This window comes from Eretmochelys imbricata, chromosome 6, assembly GCF_965152235.1.
Source record: "Eretmochelys imbricata isolate rEreImb1 chromosome 6, rEreImb1.hap1, whole genome shotgun sequence".
In the NCBI taxonomy this organism is placed as follows: domain Eukaryota; kingdom Metazoa; phylum Chordata; order Testudines; family Cheloniidae; genus Eretmochelys; species Eretmochelys imbricata.
Window position 1 is genome coordinate 108,823,509 of NC_135577.1, and position 24,821 is coordinate 108,848,329.

At 44.0% G+C, this 24,821-nt stretch overlaps 1 protein-coding gene across 1 annotated transcript in view; it reads right to left on the reverse strand.

Moving 5' to 3' along the window:
- The window catches only part of CCDC85C (coiled-coil domain containing 85C), a 155,978-nt gene extending 135,265 nt beyond the window's left edge, over positions 1 to 20,713 (reverse strand). Inside the window, exon 1 of the mRNA XM_077820466.1 lies at positions 20,005 to 20,713. Within this exon, the coding sequence (XP_077676592.1) occupies positions 20,005 to 20,713 (709 nt within the window). The remainder of the gene's footprint in view (positions 1 to 20,004) is intronic.
- Positions 20,714 to 24,821: the final 4,108 nt, after the last annotated feature.

Sequence of the window (24,821 nt, forward strand, 5' to 3'; positions counted from 1 at the left end):
CACCCAAAGTTGATTATTCGCAGCTTTGAACAAAGAACATATCAGAGAAGTTTTTGTTCCAAGTTCATGAGCAAGTGGCAGTCAAAAAGGAGTAAGCGGTAGCATGACACAGTGATAGGAGGCGCTAGCTTTATGCCATTTTACCGTATTTATTGGAGCCAAACAGAAAACGTATACATGAAACGTCCTTACAGGAAAAGCAAAATGCTTTAGTGCTGTTTCACCCCACAAGACAGCTTCCTTAAGGTAACAATAGACAAACACATGCTATTTAGCTTTGCAGCAAATAATGGAGTACAACATACCTACCCTGCACCCTTTGTTTTCATTGGATCATGAAAGAAAGCAGAAAATACTAAGATGACAGGGACAGTTTCAAATAAGATGCAGGCAATGCACATTACTGGATCAGAACTCTTTCCTCTCTTTCTGCTTTTGATTTTTGCCTGTCCTTTGTACCGTCCATATCTTCATATCCATGGGGTACAAGAACCTGAGTGGAATAGAATCTAATCGTGGGGCCAAATTCACCCCACTGTAAAGGAGTGGGAGCCTGTCCACCTCAGGAACGTCTCCTTTCTGTGAGCAGACTGTCTTCAGGACACACAGCTCACACAGCTTCCACCTTCCTGGGTCTGACCTCGGAGCATTCAGCATCCTCTGCCCCTCCGTGCGCTTTCCACAGCGAGTTGATAGCAAGGCCCAAAAGAGGTGGTAAGCAGCTCTGCATTATGCAGTCAGCTTCTTTCAAAGGAGTTAAACCAGATCTTGATCGATAAAGGGTAAGTCAGAAAATGGATATAGCAGCCATCTCAAAAGGGAAGAGAAAGAACAATCTGTGCAGGCTCAAACCCAGCCCAGGTCTGTAGTAACAGAAAGTTGTTACGGTTTAAAGGATCTATAGTAGCTTATGTGACAAACATGGGGGATTCACCATCCAATTCCCAATAGCCAATGGTCTAGAGGAAGTGCAAGAATAGCTCTGGGAAATACCAGGAGGCTAAACTGCTCACTAACACACCTGCTGCCCTGAAAAACTCCCACTGCCCTCACCCATTTCATCCACTTCCTATTTAGAAAAGGGAAATTTGCTTTATGACCAGCCAGCCCAGTCCCAGCATTTGGTCACCAGGAACAAAGAGAGACCACACTGACAGCATGTGATTAGGACAAGCTCTGCTAGCGGAGAGATGTCCACATTGCAAAGACCACCACCACGTCTGGAACCCTACGGACTCTTGGTGGCAGCCTCAGTAGATTCCAGGCTTTGCGACCTTGAAGTAGGTCTTTCAGGTTAGGAGTCAGGTTTGTTGGCAGGAGAGTGTGGGGAAAGTTTGCACAGCTGCTGCCTGTGTAGTACTGTCCTGTGGCTAAACAGAGGACTTCAGTCTCCAGGACTGTCAACTTTCTCAAGCACTAAACTCACACGTACGTTTTTAAGAAAGAATATATATCAGAAAACACATGTTCCTACTGAGGCCATGCATCACAGGCTAGCTTTCAAAATCAATACTCACCCCGGTCTACACTGGGGTGCGGAGGGGAGAAACGGGACACATCGATCTAAGTTACGCAACTTCAGCTACGTGAATAACGTAGCTGAAGTCGACGTACTTAGATTGACTTACCGTGGTGACTTCACCACGGTGAGTCAACTGCTGCCACTCCTCCGTCGACTCCGCCTTCGCCTCTCGTGGCTGTGGAGTACAGGTGCTTGGGGGTCAATTTATCGCATCTAGACTAGACTAGACGCGATAAATTGATCCCTGCTGGATCGATCGCTGCCCGCCGATCCGGCAGATAGCGTAGACATACCCTCAGACTTCACGGACAATGAAGCTTCTCCTATCCGAAGAGCTTTTAGGAGGAAATCTTGTAGCAGTGCCTTACAAGGGTGGATTCTTGAGAAGTCTCCGATGCAGAGAATTTTTCACAGTCAACACGAAAGCTTATGCTCAAATAAATGTGTTAGTCTCTAAGGTGCCACAAGTCCTCCTGTTCTTTAACACCAGTGATTATCTGATACCATTCCAGGCTGACCTCACATTCCTTACCCACCTGAAACTCCCATTTAAAGATAACAGGAGGTTTGGGTGCACAAGGAATGCAAGATTCAACCAGGGACAAAGAGTCCAACTAATGCAGACCAAGACAAGGCTGTTCATAAATGCTTGGAACTGATTTTGTTTCAATGCCATATTAACTTTAATTTCAATTGCTTATGGACCCAGAAGGCTAGTAAGAAGTCCAATATAATTTGTTAGAAGTAAGCTAGTAGGCTAAAATTTTGCTTTAAAATGCACAGCAACAGTTTTGCAAGCACAAACATTTTGTTATTCATGTGGATGGGATCTGCAAGCAATTATTGCACATATTTCAGAAACACTCAGAAAGGCTTATAAGATAAGGCCCGGCAGTGGAAGTCAGAAGATTTTCTCAGTTTTTCACTCTGTCATAGATAAGTTAATGTCCAAACTGTAAAAAAAACAAAAAACAAAAAAATGGAGGGGAGGGAGGAGGATAATGAGGCATCTTTATCTCATAAGGCTGCTGTGACACTAAACTCATTAAAGTTTGTAAAGCAGTTTGAGATTCCTACTTGGAAGAGATTATACAAGTATATTCACACTGTTCTAAAGAAGTACAGTACATATTACTGCAAATCCAGCAGTACTATTTCATGCACCATTAAAGTTTACTACACTTTCTTAATCTAATCATAAGCACTTCAGAACCTAGATCTGTCATTTGAAACATACAGATGAGCCTTCAACACTGAATTACCAACTGGGTCAACTATATACAGCACAGGATGAATATGTACTTATTTTTTCCATCTCTGCAACATTGTGAATTGTGCTAAAGTTTTGAACTGAACCCTGTTTGTATTTTCAAAACTCCATAATTATGGGTCTCCTGACTGCTTGCTTTCCATCCTCTCAGTACTAGGGCTGCAGATTTCAGCAGGTTTGAAACTGTGACAGCATGTTTATTTGCACTGAAAAGCAAAGATATGCAGAGCCACAAAGTTCAGGTCTAAACTTTCCCAATGGTTAAATCAGAGGCTTTGATGCAGATCCATAAATCTCATGTAAAAATACAGACTTCCCTTCTCCACCTGCTAATATTAATGAATCTGTGTTAGTTACAGTTCTCTACATCAATTCTTGGCTATTAGTTTGTGGTTTATTGATAAACATACAGTCTTTATTATTTTCTAGGCTCCTCTTGCCTGTGGTAGGTTTGGTTTAAATCCAGATATGTAGTCTCTGTTTTAAAAATACATATTAAATCCAAACATTTTCATCCTTAACATATTACCCAGTCAGGAAGTTCTCTCTTTTTAAATACACAGAGAACTAGACTGTGTTTTGTATACAAGTGTGACTCCAAACCCATCCTTCACTTTGAGTGGTCAGAAAACAAATACCAGACTCCCTATTTTATCCAGCTAGGACTGAACAATAGGGTGGAACTGCAGTTTTTCCATCTGAAAAATTCCCCATTCAAAGGGACTTAGCTGGATGATTAAAAAGAAAAATAGAAATGCTTCCATGCGGGAACAAGTTAATCAGCTTTTGTTTACATGACCTATTCCTTCAGGGGCAGGACCCATAGAACAGACAGGTCATCTCCAAAACTACACTGCAAGCAGGGCTACTGATCAGCTATTTAGTGCACTTAACAGCTCTATCACAAGGTTTTGTCAGAACCATAACCAAGATTTTTTAGATGTGACTAGCCACTTTGGGTACCGCCAATTTTCAAAAGTCTGACTTGAGTCACCTTCACTGAGCACCTGTCCTCTGAAAAGCAAGTACCCTTAAAGGTTTCAGAGTAACAGCCGTGTTAGTCTGTATTCGCAAAAAGAAAAGGAGGACTTGTGGCACCTTAGATTGGTTAGTCTCTAAGGTGCCACAAGTACTCCTTTTCTTTTTAAGTATCCTTAAAGTATCTCAAGTTGAGTAGTAAAAAATGACGCACCCAAAATGGCTAACCACTTTTGAAAAATCTTGGCCGATAGCTTTAAAAACAAGCAATAATACGTGTACGTGTGTGTGCGTGCACGCACATACATGTCCTTCACCTGTTCACATCTTCTTGCAACACACATGCAGCATCTGCCTCAATCTTTAACAATACTTATCATTTCATTGCAAAATTATGTTCCTAGGTAAAATCTTCCCATCTAGATTTGAAACAGAAAAAACAAAACAAAAACAAAAAACACAGGAAGGGCATGGCTTTAACTTTTACCAGTGATTGACCAGTGCAAGCATTTTTTCCCTTTAAAACCTGTTGAAACCACTTCAAAAAAATTAGTCCATCAATCGAAGGTCTCTTAAAGAGGGTTTAATTTGTACTTATTATTTGCAATATGATTTATGAGATTCAGTTTCTCTTTCCTACATTGCTCAGCTGCAAATTAGTACCTGACTGAATTCAATAATGTATTTTACCCCCATAAGATCTGCATGCACAGTTTGAATAATTAAATGGTGTTCATTTGGGGCAATCCTTATTTTTCCCCCTTGCTGCTTGGTTTTACATATAGAAAACATTTAGCGTACTAGACAAACAACAAACAGAAGCATAATTAGTCCTTTCAAACAGAGATGTTGTTTAACTTAACTAATTGAAAAGAGATAAAGCAAAAGCTTCCACTGGCTGGCTAGCAGCAGAGTCACAAATGCTACTTTTGTGAAGTTCATATTCCAGTAATTATCTTTTATACAAAGAGCAGTGACTCACAAATCTATTTAAATTTTTTCATGAAAAAGCTTTACAAAAAGAAATCTGATAAAAAAGGCTTTTTATGTCAACTTAAATCTGAAACAAGGTCTTTATGATTTGTGGGAGTGGAAAGTCATTAAGGTTTCAATTCCAAATGAAAATTAAGGCTTTTAAACTTCCCATAATACTCACACTGACAACCTTTCATACATAATTGCTGAGGAAGAGTTACTGTGGTCTTGTCACCATTTTAATGATTTGCTAGTATACTGACAAATATCTCCTCCCTGTGAAATCCACCATGCAACCAAGAATAAAAGCCAGGGTTGGCTAAAGAAACATTTGGTTCAGACAGACAGCAGACTGGATCTGATTTCCTTTAATTCAAGACTTATTAGGTGTTAACAAATTAGAGGGGTCAGAAATGGAGCAATGAAGGGACAAGGTGGGAGTTTAGTTGGCAAGGCAAGGAAAAGAGTCTTTAGCTATTATAGCATGGACATTATTAGCTTTTGGCTGAGACAAAGAGAAACACAGCAGTTGAGGATTCATTTCCTTCATGACTATGGAACTGTGTCTCAGCCTAAACTGCATTAGGAAGTCTTATGTTATCATCTCATCATAAAAAAAAACAAACCGGAGTATAAAATTTAGGATCACACATGCTCATAAATTAGATAAGCTGAAAGACAACAACTTCCACCTCCAGCTATTTCCCCCCCAAAATTGTTGCTTTTGCAATCTACTAGGACATAAGTTTACCTGTTGTGCATTTGTCTTGTCTGTCTGTTATTAGTATGGACAGTGGTGTTTATTGTTCCTTGTCTCATTCACCTGAGGACTTCCTTTATGGAAAAAAGAAAAGGAGTACTTGTGGCACCTTAGAGACTAACCAATTTATTTGAGCATAAGCTTTTGTGAGCTAGCTGTAGCTCACGAAAGCTTATGCTCAAATAAATTGGTTAGTCTCTAAGGTGCCACAAGTACTCCTTTTCTATTTGCGAATACAGACTAACACGGCTATTACTCTGAAACCTTTATGGAAAGTTTGTTTGTTAGGAATATTTAACATTAAGATGTTGGTAGCACATAGAGGTCTCAGTCAGGTCAGGCCTCCCTTTGTCCTAGGTAGTGTACATGCTATAAAGACCCCTTCCCAGAAATTTAAACACACTTTTTAAGTTTTACAGAAGAACTTGAAGCCTTGTTTCAACTTTATTGATGCCTAAACTGGGAATTCAGAGCAGCTGGGGATTTTGGTTACTGAAAAGGAGAAGAACTGCTCCTGGCTAGCTCTGAAAAATGTGTTTGTTATTATTTGTACTACAGTTGTGTCTAGAGGCCCCGTTGTGCTAGGTGCTGTACCTACACGTTATAAATGGCACTTCCTTTCCTGAAGAGCTTAGCATCTAAATGTACAGACAAAGGAAGTATTATTAGCCCCATTTTACAGGTAGGGAACTGAGCCACAGAAACTTTAAATGATTTGCACAAGGTCTCACAAGAAATCCGTGGTCAAGACAGGAGACATACCCATGTCTTCTGAGTTCCGGAGCCTGAGCTACAAGACCACCTTTCCCTCCAGCAGCTGTCCTTATAAGGCTTAAAATTACAGCAACAACAAGATCTTTAACCACAGAGTAAGAAAAACCCAGATTTTTAATTTGGTTTAAAAGATGACAGAAGGAGACAAAACAGCCATGGCAGATTAGACTTCCACAAAACCCATAAATCAAAGCAAATAAAAAACTGACCCACCTACAAAATGACAGGTTTCAGAGTAACAGCCGTGTTAGTCTGTATTCGCAAAAAGAAAAGGAGTACTTGTGGCACCTTAGAGACTAACCAGTTTATTTGAGCATGAGCTTTCGTGAGCTACAGCTCACTTCATCAGATACATACCGTGGAAACTGCAGCAGACTTTATATATACACAGAGAATATGAAACAATACCTCCTCCCACCCCACTGTCCTGCTGGTAATAGCTTATCTAAAGTAATCGTCAGGTTAGCCTGACGATTACTTTAGATAAGCTATTACCAGCAGGACAGTGGGGTGGGAGGAGGTATTGTTTCATATTCTCTGTGTATATATAAAGTCTGCTGCAGTTTCCACGGTATGTATCTGATGAAGTGAGCTGTAGCTCACGAAAGCTCATGCTCAAATAAACTGGTTAGTCTCTAAGGTGCCACAAGTACTCCTTTTCTTTCCACCTACAAAAGTTGTCTAAATATACTGAACGGAGTATCATTCTGTTCAAATGCAGATATGTAACATAGCCTGGAGGACTGCAAATTGCAGAAGTAGTTACAGTTAGAAGTGGAATCTTCAGCAATTCCAAGAGAGAGAACGTCTCAACAAACAGGGCATGCATTATCTTGTTTCATGACATCAAAGAGGAATGAATGTTCAGGCTTTGAGAACTGATCCCCGTGTTTTAAGAGGAGGAACAAGTAGTTAAGAGGATGACAAAAGAAAAACCTCTAGGAGAAAACTGCATTGCAAATGTTATCACATTTGCAAGAGCAGATCCACAGCAGTAGCTGAACTGTAAACTGTTTATAGTATGAAAAATAAAAATCATAACCGAAAGAGTGAATAATTCAAAAGCAAGAAGGCAAGCATGACACACATGTAATAGCAAAGTATAGACCTATCAGCAGTCTGCAACGTATCAAACAATTGACTTGCTACAGCGTTGGGTGTGAGTAGCTACCAGCATCAAGAATAACAGGCCTTTTAAAAATCAGTAATTTTTACAATGCCACCCTTGTGTGCCACATGAACCACTGGTGAAGATCATATAACCTAGAAGTATTTATCACATTCCACTGAGAACAAGCTTTAAACTCAACAGGAAAGGATTAAGAGCTCTGCAGATCCAAAGCATAGATCAACATTGTATTTAGCTTCTGGGAAATTTACAAATACAAGACTGCTTCTGCAAATGCAAGTACCAAAGAGAGAGAGAAGAAAGAGCAATCAGGAAGACAAAAGAACACCACGTCTCAAATGCTTTGAGATCTACTGATGAAAAGTACTCTATAAGAGCTAGGTATTGTTGTTATCAGAAAAATGCCTTAAGATTATACGTAAAATACCATTTTCTTTATAACTCTGTCAAGAACTAAAATGATTGTGCACTGAAAAGGATTACTTCTGGCCCCATTACCCTGTTGGCAGGATAGGCTTCAAAAATTGACAAAGGTGTTCCAACATAAAATGTGGGAACTTTACTATGCTGAAAATGGATCCATGGGAAACATACATCATGCTAAATGTGGGGTAGATGGGGAAAGCCAGTGAAAGAATCAACTCAGCTACTGGAAATAAATAAATCCCTTTAATAAGAAGATGTGGCTCAAACTCCTAGCCATTCATTAAGGAACTGGAGAAAGTTCCCATTACACATAAAGGCTATGTCTACACTGCACACTGCTGGCACTGGCATTTCAGGTACATGTAAGTACTCTTGGCCATCCAGGATCTTGACAGATGAAAGGAGACATGACAAAGTCAGTCCGTCAGTGGTGCTTAGCAATGATATGAGAAAAGAGCCTGATGCGTGAGCAGAAAACCTTTCCACAGTGGCTACAGCTCCACATGCCAGATGGAGATTGAAGCATACTCTGCTCCCTGGCTCACCTGCAGGCCTCAGCCTGGGCTCTCTGGTGGCTCTCCATGGTGACTGCACCAGCCTGAACCCAGATTCTCCAAACTGAGCGATTGTGGGCAGAATTTTCCCAGTTGTCAGTGGGAATGCTGAATGTTTTGAGACTTTGCTTGACTTTGTCACTGTATAGGAGATTTGGCCTTCCTCTGTGTCGCAGGCAATTCTTGCGTTGGCCATAGAGCACAGCCTTCAGCAGACGATCTCAAGGTATGCGCTCCATGTGTCCCAACCAGCAAAGCCTGCCAACATCCAGGGTAGTCTGCATATACTGTAGGCCGGTTTGCTCAAGGATCTCGTTACTGATCCCAAGTAACTCCAAAGATTTTTTCTAAGACATCAGGGGTGGAAACTGCTCAATCTCCACTTCTACTTGGAGTCTGTAACCCAGCTTTCACAATCGTAAAGAAGAGTACTAACGACACAAGCCTGATCCTTTGTGCTCAGGATTAGCAATTTGTTGTTCCAAACACGTGAGGTAGGTTTGCCAAAAATGACAGAAGCTTTGCCGATTCTTGCATTGAGTTCCCTATCAAGGTTAAGTGAGCTGGTAAGAATTGAGCTGAGATATCAGAAGTGACCCACATTATTCAGAGCTTCATTATTGACATAGATTTTAGGTGGAATGCTGGTACCTTCTGACAGGACAACTGTTTTCTTGATACTGATTACCATGCCAAACTTGGTGCATGCATCAGAAAACCTGTTCATTACAACCTGCAATTCATTGGGTGAATTAGAAACGAATGCAGCAGCATCTGCAAAAAGCAGATCCTGAATAGTAAGCTGGTTGATGACATGCCTTCTGCTCTGGAATCGTCTGATGTTAAACATGTAGCTCCATGCCACATCGAAAAGCAGGCTACATCCACACTGTGGTGTGTAACTACGTGTGTTAGTGAAAGGCTCTGGGAGGGGGAGGCAGCGGGAAAAGACTTCAGCAGCTGCTTTACCCTGTTGCCTCTCCCCTGCCAGAGCCTTTCCTCATTGCTGGAAGGCATTCCCTCCTGCAGGGAGAGATTCCAGCAGCTGGGAGGCAGCAGGATACTATACTACTAACAATAGCAGTGTAGATGCAGGAGGCACTGCATGGGCATGAAGAAAGCTGTGTAAGGTACATACCATAAAGGTTCAGGTGAGTCTCTACTCACCTAAACAGTGCTTCACCGTCTATACTGCTGTTTGTACCCGTTCTGGAGTGTGTATCATATATGTACTCTACACACTGCCATAAGGAGTGAGCAGTGTAGACGTACCTATATAAGGAGTAGGTAAGAACAGGAGAGGTGTTCATGGGACAGGACATAATCAATGATAACTAAGGTCATAGAACACAAGACATATATCCTAGTAAGAAATTGCATGTGAAAGATGGATGTGAGTCTTCTAGTGCATGTCTGACACTTAATGGTCAAGTCAAAGCAAGGAATGCAGGGTGCAACCTTATATTTGTAATATCAGCCTAGATTCTGACAGCTCTGGTTAGAAAACTGTGGGTAACTCCAACCAGCAGAAAGATATCAGATAAGGATACTGACAGCAAACTTTTTGCTACAATGGTTTCCATAGAAATATTGAGCTTCAGGGATTGGAAATGCCACAAGGATTACCTAATTTTTTTAAATAGTTGTTTGTTTTTATTGATCTGCTTTGACTTGTCCTCTTTATCCTCTCCCTTTTCTTTTGATAGAATCATTCCTTAGTGACAGCTCAAGGCAACATCAGTCCTGCAGCTTACTGCACAGAGCAGCACACTTACCACACACTACAACCCCATTTTCTTATATCAGGATGCACCAAGCCCACAGGCAGGGTGGGGCCCCAGCTCATGAGCCACTCTCCACCTCACCGGGGATAGGCTGAAACAATAGTACGTTGCCTACTGCTCCAGCTCTCGTCCAAGCGATGTGAAGCAGGAGCAGCCTTATTTTGACTCCATGGTGGTGATAACATGAGCCCCCTGGGAAACCCAGAAGTCCTTCCCTCTTTATTGTGAGCCTAGCTAGGCTCATGCAGGCTCCCCCCACCTCCTCCATCCACTAATCCCCTAGTTTCCTCCATAAACACTTACGCTCTGTTTCCCTATTGTGAGACCAGATCCCCAGCAGGCATAGCAGAGCAGTTTGGGGCAGGTGCAGGAGAAGAAAGGAGATCAACACACTGTCTTGAGCCTTACTGCAGGGGGTAGAGAGGGCAACTGAATAGCTTTGCAGGGTGTCGCAGATTTGCTTGAGCAGGCCCTGCAGGCAGGGCTGGGTTGACACTACAACATAGTCTAGCAATCTTATCTCCCTTCTACTCTTTGATCTTCAGCGTGCACCTGACCCGTGCACCTGAGCCCACAAGCCCTCCAATCACCGCTATCATTCCCAAATTCATATGGTAATGTGAAGAGAAACCCACCATGCTTATGTGACACTGGCTCATACATTACTGAGAAGCTTGCAAACGTGGGGTTCTCATGAGAGCCCCACTGAAACCAATCTGCTAAATTCATCCCTGGTTTAGGATAGCTTTGACCAGGCCACAGGGTCCCTGAGAGCAGAAAGACTGTATCCAAATATTGTCTCTTGTCGTAGTCTTAGCTTGTAAGTGCTTTAAGGCAGGAACCATCTTTTTTGTTCTGATTGTGTACAGTGCCTAGCATAATGGGGTCATGATCCCTGAGTGGAGCCCACCATCAGGGAGACTGGAGCCCATAGTAATCAAAACTGCAAAAGGAAGCTGAAAATTTGGCACCACTGACTGAAGTGGCTGCAGCAGGGGTGGGGATGTGCTGACTGGCAGCTTCCTGTGGCAAGGCTCCTAAGGCTGCGTTCCCTAGTAGATAACCAGCACTACTGGTTACCCTCTCCCAGGTTGAAGTCACCTCAGAGCACAGCAGCCCGAGCTGGTACAGAGAGGAGTACAGGCCAGTGAGTCAATGCTGATGAGTAAGGGTTTGTGAACAGGCCCCAATTATCCTAAGGAGTGCTCCTGATAGTGACTAGAACAGCATTTAAAAACTGCACTGGATGATGGGACAGCTGGTTTCAATGAGGATGTTGAATACCACTCCCGTTCATATACAGCTAGACTGGGTGTTACGGTGTAGGGGGACCACAATGCCTCAGGGAGGCACTCTCCCCCACGTGTACACACTGTGCACTAGCCAGTTGCTCTTCATAGTATATCAGGGTTGGAAGGGACCTCAGGAGGTCATCTAGTCTACCCAAAGCAGGACCAATCCCCAATTTTTGCCACCGATTCCAAAATGGCCTCCTCAAGGATTGAACTCACAATCCTGGGTATAGCAGGCCAATGCTCAAACCACTGAGCTATCCCTCCCCCTCTTCTAGGTGCCCAGCCCCACTCCTTGAACCTATGCGGAGGAGGGGCCAGGTGATTTGCTTTCCAAAGGGAGCCAGGGCCAAGCAGTCCCTGTTATTGTGACCAGCTCTTGCAAGGGCAATATAAGGTAGGGGGCCCCTCTTTTTCTGTGGTCCCTGTGCACAAAAGTCAATTGCAACCTGGCCCAAATGGTGCAGACTCACAAGACAACAAAGGTGTCATATATAACATGCAATGCAGCACTCCAATACCTCAGTGATAAGTGCTTCATAAATGCCTATATATACCCAGAGATCATTTCCGAGTGCTGTACACCATGCATCCCATTCACAAATAAAAGTGCTCATTAGAAAAATGGAATTGCTGCCGTTTTAAGCCTCTGTCAGATGAAGAAGCGATTTACAAACGTACATGAGCAACAATGCTTCTGTTACTATGGAGAGTCACGTGTTGGCATGATTGTTGATGCGGGAGACAGAGTTAACCTTCTTCTTACTTCACAAGTCAATAGGCAACGGAAAGGCAGATTCTCTGAGACAATGCTACTTTTCCTGCCAGTAGTGATCTATTTGTGGAAATGGGTCAACCTCTTCGTGGTGGACATGTTAGTGTGCGAGTGCCTAGCAGTGCTGCTTACAATTTTCTGTCCATTACACAGGCAGCGGAACGGCTGCACATAACTACTTCTGGCAGCCAAGTGTTTCATGAATTGCAGCAAGTTAACCACAAGGAGATGATGACATTTTGAGACAGGGCATGATAAATTCCAACTCCCAGACAAAAGGCATCTTTAAAAATAACAATGTAAATGGGAACACAAACCCACACAACCCATACAGGTAAAAGCTACGGATGTGAGTTCTGGCACTAAGTCACCCCAGTACTACCAAGGTCAGCAATGTCATATGCTTTGCAATGAGATAAAGTTAAGGATAGATTGCTCATGAGTGAGGATGGAGTTCAAGCATCAACTGGCTTTCCTTGAGTCACAGCTTTAGCAGATTTAAAACCAGAGTAAAATAGCATTAATTTCCCTTATTCTGCTGCGTGGAAAGTGTATCCAAAATGGTTGGGTCGATTTAAGCCCATTGGCTACTAACCCTTTTCTCCTTTCCTACTGCCCTCCAGAGCACCTGCACCTGAGGCAGGCCTCAGGCCAGAACGATGCCCTGGGAAGCTGGGACAGCAATAATAGACCCCAGGGGAGGTGAATGTGAGGGAGGTATGGGCAGAGTCACAAGCTCCACACCGTCTCGCTGCTCACCAGCAGGAGGGCATTGGTTACACCTTCTCACTGGTAGCAGGAGCTATTGGTCGCTGTGCTCTGCCCAGTGCCTCCTAGAGCATTAATCCAAAGGCATGAAAGATACCAGACACTTAGCCCTCATTGCCACAAAGGAATAATTATCCCTTAGCCTTTTACAGGCCCACTATTACCACAGTGAGACCTCTACTAAATCGCAGCCTGTTTTAATGGTCATGCCCCGCACATTCCCCATTTACTGGGCATGGCAGGACTGCATTTTGAGTTACTGTACCTGCCACTTCATTAGATCGCTGTTTAATTCGATCCTCTGCTTTATCTGATCAAACGCCTCCGGAGGAACCAAATCATTTACATTGCAACAAACATAGTTTACATCCCTTATTTTGATTGCTTTTGACAGGTGTAAGTGGATAATTCCATCAAGAGCCATAGAAAATTGCCTTTTAATCAATAGGGAGTTTTCCTTCCTAGGGGACATCTCATAACAGTGAAAGGTCTCTTTGGAAGAGAGGCCAAAATTATTAATGAGATTGAAGGAGAAAGCATTGAGAGATTCAGGCAACGGGATGCAAATTTCTAAACATGACACCAATTTTGGGGGCCCAGCGTAAACATCTATGGACTGATTTTTAGAAGTACCCATAACTCCCAGTGCAAGTCTAAAAGGAAGGCATGAGCTCAACACCTCTGAAAAATCTGGCATTAGGTGTCACCCAAAAACTGAGGCACTCAAAATTAGTGGACAATGAACATCTGGTCTGAAGAGACTCAAATCACATTCTTGGTGGCACTTTGAAACATGGGCATTTTTTAATCTTCTATTCACACACCCGGATAAAATTTCAGAAGATTTTAAAACGGTATTCTGCTCAGGTCTTACATTTAAAGTTTCAGCCCAGGGCAAGTTTCCATGGTTATCATGAAGGATTGTAGCTCATGTTCTAAAATGTTAGAACTATTGCAATGTAAAATACAACAGCATCAAAAAATCAATGTTTCTACAGCACTTTGAAGAGAAAGTGCTAAATATTATTAGAATAAGCATATTAGATTTGAAGCTTGAGCCAACCTCAGATCCAACAACTTCATGTTTCGATCCAGGGCTCTAGTTTGGCCCATTCTAAAGAAAGAGGCTTTTGTGGAAACAGGACCCAGATCTGGGTTCAGATTTCACTACCCTTGCCACATAATTCATGTGGATGAAGCAGAGAGTGTGCAAGAGAGCGGAGTCTGATTTGAGTCCCTCTCCAAAGAAAATTTTACTGTAAAAATTAACTTTTGGGATTCCATCAGAACTATAGAAAAATGTCTATTTCTTCAGTGTGTGGCAGATGGTCACTAAAATACCTTAAATAATCCACATCTCTTGTTTCTGCCCGACGTTGCCTACCCCTACCTCCTTTTGGTCTCTCAGGCCTCATTAATGCACCCTCGCAAATGTATATACTGATTGCAATACTCCGATAACAACAAAGGACTTTGGCCCTAAAGAGAGCAGAATGGATAGGGAGAAAGAAGTACAGTAAGGCTGCACATAAGATCAATACCAACCTGCATGGAACAGCTCTTTAAACAATGTTTCTTTGCCACCATTTAAAACATAATATATTGTCCCCTCTAGGTAAATATGTGAACATTTACAAGTGGGAATCGGTAAAACTAGTGATCTTTCCACCCCCTCGTCCTCAGAGATCATTCTTCTTCCATTGAAGAGGATAGCAGTGATGAATTATTACAGCAGAGACATCAATCAATAGCCTAATTGCCAAATTTACAGATTTCCTACAGACCTTTCTGACCACTCTGATTTTTTAGAAAAGTTGACCCAGCTAGAGCTGGTAGCCAACTGGAATAAAGCACAGGCGACATGGGAAACAGCAAGACAAACTGAGGAGCAGCTTAGGAACCCAGAACAAACAACTTCAATGGGAGCTGACTATGAACCTCTCATGACAAAAATTTGACCCTTGGAGAAAAATGAAAAGCCCTCAAGCCTTGTATGCACTGGGATGTTGTCTCCATCTCATCCATCAATTGCTAGTGTGTTTGCACCAATACAAACCTCTAGTGTGGAAAGGAAAGCCACAATTTGCATTTACCCTTATTTCAAGCAGAGTTAAACTGGACTGGTGAAAATCACAGCCGCCCTTGTCTTCACTAGTGGTTTACACCATTGCAGCTACACTGGTGATTGGTCACCAATGGGTGGAATTGTTCCATACCGGCACCAGTGTCACATTTGCCTCATATTATCAGCTGTGCAGAGTCCCAGAGGTGCACACAAATCCTATGGAAGCCAATTGTCTTATGCTTTCAACTGTTATTGGATAACAGTAATAAGGGTCAGATCTAGAGTCCGCAAAAGTCACTAGAAATACTCCCTTTGACCTCAGCAGTCTTTGGATCAGTCCCTGAGAGTCTAATATCCCACATACCTTACAGTTAACAAGCACACGCAAGCAGCTTGTAAGGCCAGACAGTAAGGCCAGACAGATTTCTACCTGGCTTTTTACAGAATATCCAGAGACATGTCTCTGGATATTCTGTAAAACATAAACATAAATTCTGTTATCCAATTTATACACTGTTCTAGTAAATTTGGGGTCATCACTTATCTTTAATACCATGATTACTGCTGTTGTCAGTAGTTAGTCATGGAGCTCTGGAAACTTCTCTGATAAAAGGCCTACTAAGATCCCCTTGCATCGCAGAACTGATATACTTTAAAGGAAAGAGAATGAGAGGTAAGACAAGGGAAAGTGGGACAATGTTCTTTATCATGGCTACTAAAATTAGCCTGAATTTACCTGGCGAATCTATCATTTCATGTACATCTTCTCACCTTGGGCCTGATCCTCAGGCCACTGAAGTCAACAGGAGGATGGACAGTGGACGCTAGATTAGGCTCTTGTGCTCAGTCCCACTTTCATAGGCTCACAGAGGAAAGGGAAAGCAAGGCTGTGGTTTAAACTCTGTTCTCTCGTACAGACCTCCTTCAAATCTAATTTGTCATGTGAGAGATGACTTGAATGGCCTCCAAGTACTTGACTCTTTCACAAAACCACTATCCAACTGAAATCATTCTGCTTAATACATAGGAAAGCATGATCCCCAAGCAAAACCTGAGTACTCTTACTCCACGTCCTATCTTAGGCTCTTAGAGCTAAGAAACCATTTAGGGACTGTTTTCTGTCTGAGTAGCTAGGGGATGGGCAGCCTGGGCATTTTTTAGTTTGACTAATGCCACAAAAAATTAAAACCTAGCACCAGTGCTTCTCTGCAACAAGACCCTCAACCCTCAAAATTTCCCCTTTCTTTTTATTCAAGGGAGATAAATCAATCCAAAAATGTAAAGAAATTTGAATTCCACCTTCTTGTGCTTCCGGCACAAGAATCACCAAGCAGAACAAATGGACAGAATCCATGATGCAGACTGTTTCAGTCTCAGCTCAACCACAGACTCACTCGACTTTCTGCATTCTTTATGTTCACCTGTCTCGCTTTTCCACATTGCAGCAGCCTTACCAGAATTGCAGCACACTGTCCTGAGTGTGCCTCAGTGCCAGACTTCTTGCTGCCAATCAAAAGTAGCCAGATAAGAAGCTGCATTTGCATATGTATTCACAAGCTTTTCCAAAGGCACAGGGCCTCTGCTGAATACCGATGCCATCGGAGAATGACAACTATGCAAGTCATTTTACAGTTTCACTACCTAACTCACCAGATCAGGTTTACTGGCATCCATACATGAATTATTACAGAGTGTAGATTATATCTGCACACCAGCAGACATGAAACTATACAAGTTCATGGTAAAGAGTCAGTGTCAACATTTCCCAAAGAGACCATCCTAAGTGTTTCAAGTTGGGCATCCATTAAACAGAGGAACCTAAACCTGTCACCAGTTTTGAAAAGTTTTCCCTAAGTCCACATTGCTCCTTCCTACACAAAAACCCAAGCCAGGACGCCCCCCATCCTACACACATGAGATCCTACCAAACCTAATACTCCCTTCTCCTCTACATGGGTTATTTCCACTCAGAGAAATGGAAACTGAGTTTAAACACAGAGTGTTCTTGGATTTATCCCATCAGGGCAAAGTTCAACATACACACCCCACAGGAAAGAGCTCAAGGGCTACATCCTCTGAACCCAGACTTTCCTCACCCTGCCCAATACCAAATATCCTGAGAGAACCTCTGGAAGTAAACGGTATCTATGCTGTGTCTCCTTGCTTCTACTCCGCAAGGCACTCACCTCTTTACAGATCTTGGACTTCATGGAATGTGCAGGGCTACCTGGTTTCCCCAGCTACCAGCATCAAAAGGAGGGGGGTGAGGCAGCATATGTAGTGCAGGGGGAGCGGTTGCCCAGCGCAGAGTGAGAAACTAGGCAAGTTATCACACAAGCTGCCATAACTTGTGTCAATGACCCCGGCGAGTGGAGAATCTAGCACAGTGTTTTTCAACCTGTGGTCCGCAGACCCCTGGGCGTCCGCTGACTATGTCTAAGGGGTCCGCAAAAGGTAGTTGTTACCATAGAACCGTGGTTTTCAATCTGCGATCCACTGACCCCTGAGGGTCTGCAGATTATGTCTACAATTTCCAAAGTGGTCAACACCTCCATTCGAAATTTTTTAGGGGTCCACAAATGAAGAAAAGGTTGAAACCTCCTGATCTAGCAGCTCTGGCTCATGCATCCCATAGCACTGGATACTAGTGGTGAAGCTCAGAGGGAAGCTTACAGAGGGGAGGGTTGGAGAGGCTGGCATGCAGAGGCAGCACTCCCCACTTCCATGCCCAACTCGGCCCTGCAGTTGCAGACTTTCCTTTTCTTGTGTAAGCAGAGGGAGGCAACTGAATTCTATCTAATGTTTCTCTATGGCGCCCACCACCATGGCATCAGGGCCTTTTTTTATGCTTTGCGTTAGCAAACAATCCAGTTCATGAAAACATCTGGTTACCATAAATGGGCTAAACTCAGCCCTGGTGTCACTCTACTGAAATTAGTGGAGTGACATCTAGGAGGAACTTGACCCAGTATATCAAAAAGACTTTGTGACCCTCCTCCCACAAAGAAAGAATTTAGAATTAAAATGCTTTTTTTGCACAATACACATCAAGGCAAAGCATCTGAAATGCAAACAGCAAAGCTTTATAAAATAAGATCTACAATTCTGCTTTGAAGACATTTTAAAATGCTGCTTAAAATTCATGAGATGGCAGAGTAGCGTGAGAAGCAAATTACGTTTAAGATACTATGTCCTGCAACATCTGAGGACAGTACCAGCCTCTAAACCAGCATTCCTTCCCTGAGTTAAATGGGTGTAATGTGTTCAACTATTGTAGGGAAAAGGCAGCTATTGCAAGGGAACTCGGAGCATGGCAAGTTAGTGAAGGATAACACTCTTCAGGATTGGGCTGATAAGTGCTGAGTGAGTCCCACTCACATTCTCAGTGGCCCTGAGGCTTACCCATAGAACACCAGGACCTTGCCATGGCCTCTGCTCCCTCCATCATTCCTAGAACTCCTTCAGTATTAGGGTGACTTGGCAGTCCCTTATCTGCCCCATCCTGTGGTTCTCCCATTGGAGGGGATGAACTAAATCTACCCCTTTGTAAGTGTAACATTCTCACATTTGGAACATGACAAGTTGAGCACATCATTCAGAAAAACCAACTCCCCCGCTCCTCCCTTCTGACATTCCACTCAGTCCTTGCTGTTGCAAGCTGGCGGTGCTGAGAGTGCAGTTTCTAAGCTTGGAAAAGGAGGATGCTGTAGTTTATATCCCATTTACCACAGAATATTCCAATCTGATTTGGACATTCTGGTGGAAAGGGCTTGAAGAAGCTGAAACTCTAGCTGTCATGTATGAGCCCAGGTTGCTTCCTGTTGGTTCTTCTCATCAGAATTGCACCCTTTAGAAGTTCTTCCTTTCAAATTTGAAATCCTTTTGCATCCCAGGCTTCTTTCCCCACAAATCTGGATTTTAAGGACATTCTCGGGATATGCTAGTAATATTATTATTATCAATATTAGTATTATTTTAAAGCCAGCTCAATATAGACTCAACTTTGCCTGCCTGAGAAGAACAGGATGAGGCCTGTCATCATTCCATATTGGGATTTTTCTAATTGTGACCACACATTGTATAAAGTATAAGTACAGATTCAGTTATAGAATGATCCCTGCCTCTCTGATTATTTCAGAAGAGGAAGGGGAGGAAGCAAAAAAGTTAAGCTAATTCCTATACATTGAACACAGTCTTTAGCTACTGGGCATTGCTCAGTTTCAGACAGTCTGCCAGTGAAAGCCCCATGTAGTTAACAGGTGATGCTTTTATCCATTATTTGGCAGATGAAGATTGTAATAATTCCAACATCCCAACTATGCTCTTATCAAGCTCATGAAACTATCAGGCAAGCAGCTAAGATAAAACAAAACACTAACAGGAAAATCAATGTTATTTAATTCAGAAAACATATAGTCAGTTTGCCTGCCAGGACTTAAAACAAAAAATAAAAGACCATCTCACAGCCCCTCCATTAATAATGCATCTGATGAGCATTTAACAATAGTATAACTACATCAGAACAGCTCCACTACGAACTAGTTATCAGATTAAGAGGTTTAATAAAATCACAGAGAAATGCACAGGGTGCATTTCACATTTCCCAGATGGTCACCTGCTGTATTTCCTATCATACAATTACTACTCCTTAAATAAATGATAACATGCATTCCCATGGACTCTTCCGGATACATGCACTGTCCAAAGGTCGATGCACTAACCCTCACAGCACCTCTTTGAGACAGACATCTCCGTTGCACAGGGGGCAAAGTGGAGGCAGAGTGGTTAAAGTGACTTGCCCAAGTTCAAACCGGAAATCTGTGGCAGAGCTAAGCACAGCCCCCATGTCACCTCACCTCAATTGTGTAACCACTAGACAGCACTTCCTCAAACAGAACTAGAGAGAGGGAGGAAGTGGGGGAACAGACTTACCATTGAGACCATTGGGGATACTCCTGTGGTGAACGGGTACAGACAAGTCATCCATAGATCTCCTTATTGCTCCAGCCTTATTCTCGACAGGTTTGTGATGATGGAGGTGATGGTGATGATGATCTGGGCTCCCTGCGCTCCCAGTGCTGGAGGTGCTACTACCATCCCCCACATCCCTGGTCCCAGAGCTCCCATTCAAATTGGTCAAACTGGCTTGGCTGTCTATAGAGCTCCTAGAGCCAGCTCCATTTCTCTCTTCATCTAGCATGAGTACTATCTCCTTCAGCTCCATGTTCTCCCTCATGAGGGACTCCTGCTTTGCCTCTAGCTCCTTCAGCTTCTGTTGATACATCCCAACTTCTTTCCACATCACACTGGCCGTGTGCCTCCCAAACCTTTGCCATTCCCTGGACAGCTTTTTGCCTTTCTGCCGATCATCATCCAAGAAGCAGCAGAGCTCTCTCAGTTCCTGATTATCATCTTGTAATTTCTGATTCACCTCCTTCAGCCCCCTGATCTCATGCAGATGAACCTGGAGCCTCCTGTTTACATCCTTCATTAAGTTGCCATGTTCCACCATTAAGTTCATTTTTTCATTTTCTACTTTCCTCAGTCTTTTCACCAGCTCTTCCTTGCTCCATCTCATCATCTCCTCTTCTGAAATTTTGCTCAGGTCTTCCTTAGACCCTTCCACATAATTTTTTGCCATATTTGAGTCTAGATACTGTTTCTTTTAAATAATAATAATAAACAGTGTTTTCTAGAACTAAAATTTACTGTAACATGTTGGGCAGGGAGAAAATTATAGTTCTTCAGAGCGGATGGGGCAAGAAAAAAAACAGCAAATTCACCTTGAAAGATTTGTCCCCCATATCAAAAACCAAAAAAGGGGGAGATCCAATTCAAAGCTTTAGAATGCTTTTAATTAAGTCTCCAAAGTGAATCAATCAACTTACCCTAGGTGAAAACAACACTAAGTGGAGGCTAATCAGCAACGGTCAATCTTCTTGGATTTGCTCATTTCACTTGTTCCTCTACAAAAATCCCAAACCCATCGATTTCCAATAAACAGTACAAATAAAATAATAAGGGCACCATTAATTCCTCCAGTGCAGACCCAGCTCTCCTGATCCGATCCCTGTCCACCCCACAGCTGCTGAGCTAGGTAGCTGGTTTTTTGAATAACATGTGAAATAGAAACCCGTCCCTCCGGTTGTTTGTTTGGCGTTAATTCCGAGGCTGCTCTCCGGATGATGTCAATGCCTTTGTAAACTGCACGTAAAAAATTTCATGACAAGAGGTGGTGAGCGAAGGAGCATTCCTCTAATGGCACAATCATCAGAAAGCAGGAGCTCAGCTACAGGGCTTGAACTGGTCCCACCTACTTCTGGGGAGGGGAGAGGAGCGGAGGTGGGGCCCCCTCCAGTACTGAAGGAGAGAAAGCACAACACAGATCCACTGCACAAGAGGCTTCCCCCACCGTCTTACCCGGCTGCTGCCGAATACAGACAGTTCTTTGCTCGGGGAGCGGCGGCTTAGAGAGGCAGGGACCTCCCCCCGCAGCCTGATTGGGTGTCAGAGGCTGGGGGCAGGGACCTTGCCATGCTCCAGACTTTTCAGGTTGCATTCGCTGTGCGCCTCGGGTCAAGTTACTGGGGAGAAGCGGTGGCTCCCCCCAGCCAATGCGAGGGCTGCAAAGCGCTTTCAAAAAGCAGGTACAAAGGGAAAGGTAGGGCAGCGTCGGCTCTTAAAGGGGCCGCGCGCTCCCCAGCAGCGACACACACGCTCAGCCTGGGAGCGCCTGTGCCCCGCGATCCGCCTTTGCCAGCGTCTCGCTCGGGCTCGCCCAGCAGCCATGGGTCACCGCCGGGCTGGGTCTGAAAGGAGCTGGGAGCACAGGGGACGCGGAGCCTCTGCTGCCTTATTGTACATGGCCCCGTCTCTTGCCCTCTCTGCGGCAGTTGCTGGTGAATTTGGTTTATTTATGCATTAGGTTTGCTGCCTGGGTAGGGTTCCATTATGAGTCGTTCATTCTTATTTAGTTATTATCGGTTTGTTACATCCCTGTTTTTTACCAGGGTCCATATAGGACAAGGGATGTCGTGTAAGAAACACCCCCGCCCCCATCTCTTGATGCCGCAACCAGGAAAGCAGGTGGGGTAGGGGGGGAGAGGAGGTGCCCTTTATTCCAGCAGCAGAGATTTCCCAGTTCTGGGGATATTCCTTTTGTTGTGATGGTGCCTCAGTAGCCACAGTGGAGGAGAAACACAGCGCTGACCCTGGGATTGCTGGCACAAGCAGGCAGTGCCCCAACAGCTGCAAAAACAACCCCTGGCTTCTTGTTCAGAGCGTTTCCACTGGTCAATCCGAAGCAAGTGTCTTGGGCGCCTACCAAAGTGGCACCACCAAAGCTGAGGTGATCACTGGGGTGGCTTTCGATCATTCTGTAGTGCTCTGAGACATCACAGGGATGGGTGCATTGTATCTACCTAGAGAGATAAATAACCAGAGAGGGGGAAGCAGCCCCTCCTCCAACTCCTGCCCGTATACAGCTGAGGCTACTCTACCCTGTGTAGGCTTCCTCTCACAGCCTCCATCCTGCCAGCCCTTACCCTGAGCAACCCAGCCCACTGTCCTCCTTCCAACACTGTTATGTAACATGCAGCCCCTCCTCAGCTCCATTACATGAGATTGGTAAGGTCACTTCTCCAGCCACTCTCCCCGTAGAAACCCTTCATTCTTCTCTGACTCAGTCTGTTTCAGCCTTTGGCCACACCACGAGTAAGTTTTCTTCAGTGTATGTCCCTAGTGCCTCCAGCCTCTGGTTCCCACTCTTGTGGCTGCTCCTCTATCTGCAGCTGGGCAGCAGCCTCCTATGACCTAAGCTTCAGCTACTGTAGCCCACTGGTGAGTGTGTAACACGTTGCCCTCAGTGCCCTCTCAACAGGATAGGGGCCTGTTAGAGCCCCCACTTGGTGCGGCTTGGCTTGTAAACTCAAGCTGTTGTGCTTTTAGTTCTGCAGGCCCCTGGTTCAGTCCTTGGTGTGTCAGCCAAGATGGTGGCCATCACACCACCACTATGGCTGCCTCAAGGGCGAGGCAAGCCTTGCCCCCAGGGAGGTGGGTTTTGTTACCATACAAGCTAGGGCCCTTCCTGCTGCTACACCTCTCACCACAATGAGGGGAAGGGAAACCAGTACTTGTGGCACACAGGGCCATTGGCTAACCTTAGACCTTTCTTTGACCAGCCTTGACTGAAGGATTACTCAGTACCAGCCAGAGGAATCTGGCAATACTGGTGGGCTTACTCAGCTGCTGTCTAGAGCAGTGGCCCGGATATTAGAGTGTGTGGGGACTTCTCAAGTGGGCAAGGTGGAAGGAAGTGAAAGACACGGGAGAGGGCTAGGTCAGCCTCAGATGTTTGCATCTTCTCAGCCAGCTACCTGCAGTAGGGGTGTTGGCTGTGCACCAGAAGAGACATGGCATACCTCTTCACAGGAACCCTCTTTCCATCCACAGCCTGTGGGGTGCTCAGCGATATGCATATATATTTTTTAAATATAGCTCAGCTGTATGCATATAGATATTATATATATAACCCCCAACAATGGAGGATGTTGCACAAGTTTCTGCAGCAGCTGCTGCTTATACAGATGAATTGCACGACTCCTACTTGTCCATAGTTTTAAAGGGAAAATATGGAAAGGGCATTTTCTCCTACAGAGCCCACTATTCCTGACATACAACTGGTTAGGAAGAATGAGCTGAAGGCCAAGAAGAAGCTGGTGATAGCCGGTAACAGCAGTACAGCTTAGCTGCAATATGATGAGTGCTTTCTGAGGAGCAGGGATAGCCTTGGAAGGCAAGTGAGCAACCAGCTTTGGCTTGAAATCATCCCTATAGCTAGGCCTGGCAATTTTCAGCATCCTGCTAATGGCCTTCCCATTGTCCCTGAACCCAAGCATGAGAATGAGGAAAAACAGGTGAGCTGGGCGCATGCACTGAGTACAGTGGTCAGCACAGGGTCCAGGCTTGCTGTACGGGGTGGGTTAGCTCCATGTTACTGGAGAAAGGGTGGACAGTTGGTGAGATGCAAACTCCAGCAATGCAGGAGGGAAGGGTCTGGGTAGGGAGCTGCAGGAGTGTCACTGGACTATGTTGATTGAAGAGCTGCTGAATATATCTGGGAGGGTTTTAATATTTGCATAGTGCCAAGCAAGTGCTAGGCAGTTTTGTGATGGTTGTAGGATATCTCATGAAGGCTACATGATAATAAATAAATATGCTTTGCATTTATGTGTCACTTCTCATTCATGGATTTCAAAGGAGGGTAAGTATTGTATTACTAGACCTATTTTGCAGATGGAGGAATTGCGGCATAGAGAGCAGTGCATTAAGTCAGTAGCCTTGCCGGGAAGAGAACACAGGTCACCCGACGTTCTGTGCCCTATCTTCTGGGCTACACCACTTCTCTACAACCATAATTTTAAATCTGCTTTTGACACGTACTGTGTTGTAAAAGGAAAAATGCACCAACAGTTATTGTGGTGGTGCTACCAGCCATTTCCTTTGTGACCTTAACCTGTCTTAGTATGGTCCTACTGGGAAATCATCACCTTCCTTATCCAAAGGGAAATGCAGTCAATGATTCATTTGACCTCTAGGTTAACTTTGTGCACTCTCAGCCTTTTGGCCACATTGGAAAGCTGGTAAAGGCCTGTGGCCTTGATGTCCTTCTGGCAAAAAGCAACTTCAAGTCTGATGCATCAGAGTATGGTGCACAGAGCAATGGCCCAAGGAATTCCAGTTGCTTCCCT